At 39.8% G+C, this 5000-nt stretch overlaps 1 protein-coding gene across 1 annotated transcript in view; it reads right to left on the reverse strand.

Annotated features, from left to right (window-relative positions):
- The window catches only part of LOC136840714 (protein sax-3-like), a 653455-nt gene that overhangs the window by 148120 nt on the left and 500335 nt on the right, over nt 1-5000 (reverse strand). Inside the window, 2 exon segments of the mRNA XM_067107529.1 lie at nt 622-1107; nt 2024-2293. Coding sequence (XP_066963630.1) covers nt 622-1107; nt 2024-2293 — 756 coding nt within the window.

The following is a 5000-nucleotide window of genomic DNA, read 5'->3' on the forward strand; positions in this document are numbered from 1 at the left end:
CGGACTACACTCATTAAGTTACACTTTTATTCATCACTTACTGCCAAAGTTATCAATATTTTCTTCTCGTCAATCAATTATCACGTGACATTCCCATTGCTTAATCCACTTGAAAGATATGCAATATCTTTATCTTACGAATTTAAGATCCACAATGGCAGTATATTTGACGAAATACAAGAAAAATCCTCAATGTTAAAAGCTTGAATAGATTTGCTGATAATATGATATGGTAACAATAATCAATTACAGTAAATGTTTTTAGAAGTTTTTTATACTTGAAATAAGGGCCAATATTTGTTCTTATGCCATAGATATTACTGAATGAGTTAAGAGCCTAATTTTTAAGATCGCTGTCATACATGGGACAATTCATTCCTAATAGTTAAAACTACTTTAGATCGTGAACAGCACATCACTGCAAAATTCTCTCCCTAAAACGATATTCTTAAATACTAATATATTACTAATATATCAGAAGGGAAGTTTAGAAGAAATAAGCAAATTTTTATAAAAGGGGAAAATTTAAGGAAAAAAGTTAAGATGAGGAAAAATCAGCCAAATTCAAGACACTACAAAAAACTGACATAAAAAAAAAAAGAGTGCGGCAGCGAGACTCACTGGTGATGGTGAGGTCGCCGTTCTTATTGACAGTCACTCTCTTCCCGTCGGCGCGAACGGGCGCCGTGCCCCTGTACCACGAGAGCGTGGGCATCGGCGGGCCCTGGGCGCGGCAATGCAGCGTCGCGTGGGTGCGCGCAGGAAGCGTCTGGTTGGCGGGGGGCATGCTGATGAAGGGGGGCGGCGTGTCCTTCGAGTTGACCACGGTGAGCCACGCCCGGCCGTGGGCGTCGCCCGCCTCGCTCAGGAGGGAGCAGGTCCAGGAACCCCTCTGCTGAGAGCCAATGTTCGACAGCAGAAGAGTGCCGTCGTCGGAGACTTGGGCGTCCTGGCCCTTCCAACCGGGACTCAGGGGCTGGTGGGGGAGGGAGGAGTGCATCCACACCGGGATGGGCGTGGGCGTCCCTCTGCCGTAGCACGGAAGGCGCGTCGTTGTGTTGACGATGACCGCCATGTCCGTAGGCCCGGAGACCAGCTGAGGTGGGTCTGTGAATTTTAAAGAGGAAATGTGGATCAATACTTTCGAAAGATTCAGAATATTATGTAACTTGAATTCAGACGTCTTGAACTGAACTGAATATAGAATTTAGGCCAAAGGTCAAGCGCTGGGACCTACGAGGTCATTCAGCACTGAAACGGAAATTGACACTAAAAATTTGAAAGGTGTAACAGGAGAATTTTAAGAAAAATATTTTTAAAAAATACCAAAAAAATGAACTAATTTAACCGTTTGATTAACATTCATGCGTAACAAATCATTCTGCAATTTTTAGACATTTCAAGTTAAACTTAGTTAATCTAGCCGTTTGATGGCTTTTCATACATAACAGACATATGGCTGATATTCAGACATTTCAAGTTGAACTTAGTTAATCTAACTTTTTGATGGCTTTTCATACATAATAGACATATGGCCAATATTCAGACATTTCAAATTAAACTTAGCTAATATGATAACTCTTCATACACAACAGACATATGGCCTATATTCAAACAGAGTTAAACGTAGTCAATCTAACAGTCTGATGGCTTTTAATAAGTACCAGATAACTGCCCCAACATTCAGACATTTCAAACTAAACTTACTTAATCTGATATCTCTTCATACACAACAGACATATGGCCTATATTCACACAGAGTTAAACTTAAGTCAATCTAACAGTCTGATGGCTTTTAATAAGTACCAGATAACTGCCCCAACATTCAGACATTCCAAATTAAACTTAGCTAACCTGATAACTCTTCATACACAACAGACATATGGCCAATATCCAGACATTTCAAGTCAAACTCAGTTAATCTAACAGTCTGATGGCTTTTAATAAGTACCAGATAACTGCCCCAATATTCAGACATTTCAAGATAACTGTCCGAATATTCAGACATTTCAAATAAACTCACCGAAGACAGTAAGCGTGGCATTGGCGTCCACCGTCGCCACGGCATTCTCAGCCTGGCATATGTACACGCCAGCGTCCTCCACCGCCAGCTGCGAAATCTTCAGCGACGAGTCGAAGTTGATCAGGCGGGCCCTTCCGACCGGCATCCGCCCGTCGTGCCGGCGCCACACGACGTGCGGGCGCGGAGACCCGCCCGCCCGGCAGTGGAGCACCGCTTCGCCGCCCGTCACTCCCGTCACGTCGTTCGGTAGACGGACGAAGAAAGGGCGGACTGGAAAAAAAAGGACGGTGAGAGACATTGTTATTATTATTATTATTATTATTATTATTATTATTATTATTATTATTATTCAGAAGGTGAACCTTATTCATATGGAACAAGCCCACCACAGGGGCCACTGACCTGAAATTCTAGCCTCCAAAGAATTTATTATTATTATTATTATTATTATTATTATTATTATTATTATTATTATTATTATTATTCAGAAGAAAAAGAACCCTATTCATATGGACCAAGCCCACCACAGGGGCCACTGACTTGAAATTCAAGCTTCCAAAGAATATATTAGTATTATTATTATTATTATCATTATTATTCAGAAGAAGGTGAACCCTATTCATATGGAACAAGCCCACCAAAGGGGCTACTGACTTGAAATTCAAGCTTCCAAAGAATATTATTATTATTATTATTATTATTATTATTATTATTATTATTATTATTATATTATTATTATTATTATTCAGAAGATGAAAGCTATTCATATGGAACAAGCCCACCAATGGGACCACTGACTTGAAATTCGTTTTCGTTAAATAACGGTATATTCATCACCCGACCGGTTATTTTGATGTGACAGTTAGCATTAAAAGATTTGTTTTCGAAAGCATCCGTGACCTAAATTTTCGTATGTTAAACTATCGATCTCAGTCTGAAGAATGACTAATATAAAATATTCTTAAAAGATAGATACATACGCCTCTTGGATTTTGAAAAGCTATTCTATCATTTATATATCGCATGCATATGTCAATAAGAGCCAATGTGTGAATCGTGTGGGATTATTATTTTGTAATAAAATATTACACTAATTGCTATTATTACCCAGCATACATTACAAAGTTGCTGTCTCACAGATCCATAACATTCCGAGTCAAATTTGTTAAGGCAACCTGACTTATGGCATCCTCTGCATTCATGCATAACTTATCATTATAGCATGGCAATGAATGACATTTCACATGATGAGGATAATGAGTAAAAAGTATGAGTTCGTTATAATGATTTTCACTGAGTATATTTTTGACTATCATAAATAAAAATGACTTATTTCGGTCGCAATTAATACACAGACCACGTTATCTTGATGCTTCTTGGGACTGACAGAATTCACGTTACAGTGTAATACAGTATATGTGTATATGTATGTATATATACAGTATACACACACACACACACACACACACACACACATATATATATATGTGTGCAGTGGCGCCCAGGTTCCAACTTCTCTTATGACTTGTATGGCCTAGTGGGCAGCGCCCTTGCCTTTCAATTGAAAGACCTGGGTTCGATCCTGACGTGAGTCAGAAATTTATTTCTGTTCCACAAGTGATTGTGTTGGTTATTTATGTATATATATATATATATATATATATATATATATATATATATATATATATATATATATATATGTATATATATATATTTTTTTTTTTTTGGGGCGTTACCTGATCCTATCACAACGCCTACAATTGGAAGTCCAGAGTAGGAACGGGGGCGGGGGTGGTGGTGGGGGGAGGAAGGGGAGAGGAAACAATAGTAGATAAATGTATAGAGCAAAAGTACCACTTCCTTTCCAAGTAATTGTTCCGGGGTCAAACGTACCAGGGCCAGGCCGCTTCCACAATACCGTTTATTGGAGGAAGAGAGAGATTTGGGAGGTGATTTCGAGGTGAAAGCGGCTCACTCCACTAATTATATTTTCCTCTTCTTACACGGAATGAGAAGCGGAAAAACCTTTTTCCTTTTTTGGTTTTTGATGTCAAAGATTTTTTTAGGTTGGTTTTTATGGAGTTAATTCAAAGAGATTTTTATAGGTAGGTCATATATCTGCTATTTGTCTTCTTCCACATGTTTGCAAGTCAAGAATTCTTATTTCTACACACTTGAGTGCATGTCTGGTTATTTTTCAAAATTGCACACACACACACACACACACACACATATATATATATATGCGTAATCTAATTCTGATCTGTGAGAGCAAATGTATTGATGTATCGCTACACCCAATGGGTGGACAGTGTGAGTGAGTGTGTGTTGTGGGTTTTGTTTGGGTATGCGTAATATGAAGTCCTTTGAAAAGTCATTTATAATCTTCGTAAATACCCTATGTGAATATCAAGGGTTATGCATCAAATGTTCACAGTTCAGAAATAATAAAGATTTGAAGAGTGATGATATTTGCGTCGTATTTCAAGTCCATCCAGGGACCTTCCTTCCATCCAAGGACCTTCCTTTCTGCCATCCAAGAACCTTCCTTCCATCCAAGGACCTTCTTTCCATCCAAGGACCTCCTTTCCATCCAAGGACCTTCCTTCCATCCTTAGGACTTCCCCTCCATCCTTAGGACCTTCCTTCCATCCACGGACTTTCCTTCCATCCTTAGGACCTTCCTTCCATCCAAGGACCTTCCTTCCATCCAAGGACCTTCCTTCCATCCTTAGGACCTTCCTTCCATCCTTAGGACCTTCCTTCCATCTAAGGACCTCCCTTCCATCCAAGGACCTTCCTTCCACCCTTGGGATCTTCCTTCCATCCTTGGGAACTCCCTTCCAGCCAAGGACCTTCCTTCCATCCAAGGACCTTCCTTCCATCCAAGGCCCTTCCTTCCATCTAAGAACTTTCCTTCCATCCAAGGACCTTCCTTCCATCCAAGGCCCTTCCTTCCATCTAAGAACTTTCCTTC

The sequence above is a fragment of the Macrobrachium rosenbergii genome, chromosome 8, assembly GCF_040412425.1.
Source record: "Macrobrachium rosenbergii isolate ZJJX-2024 chromosome 8, ASM4041242v1, whole genome shotgun sequence".
NCBI lineage: Eukaryota > Metazoa > Arthropoda > Malacostraca > Decapoda > Palaemonidae > Macrobrachium > Macrobrachium rosenbergii.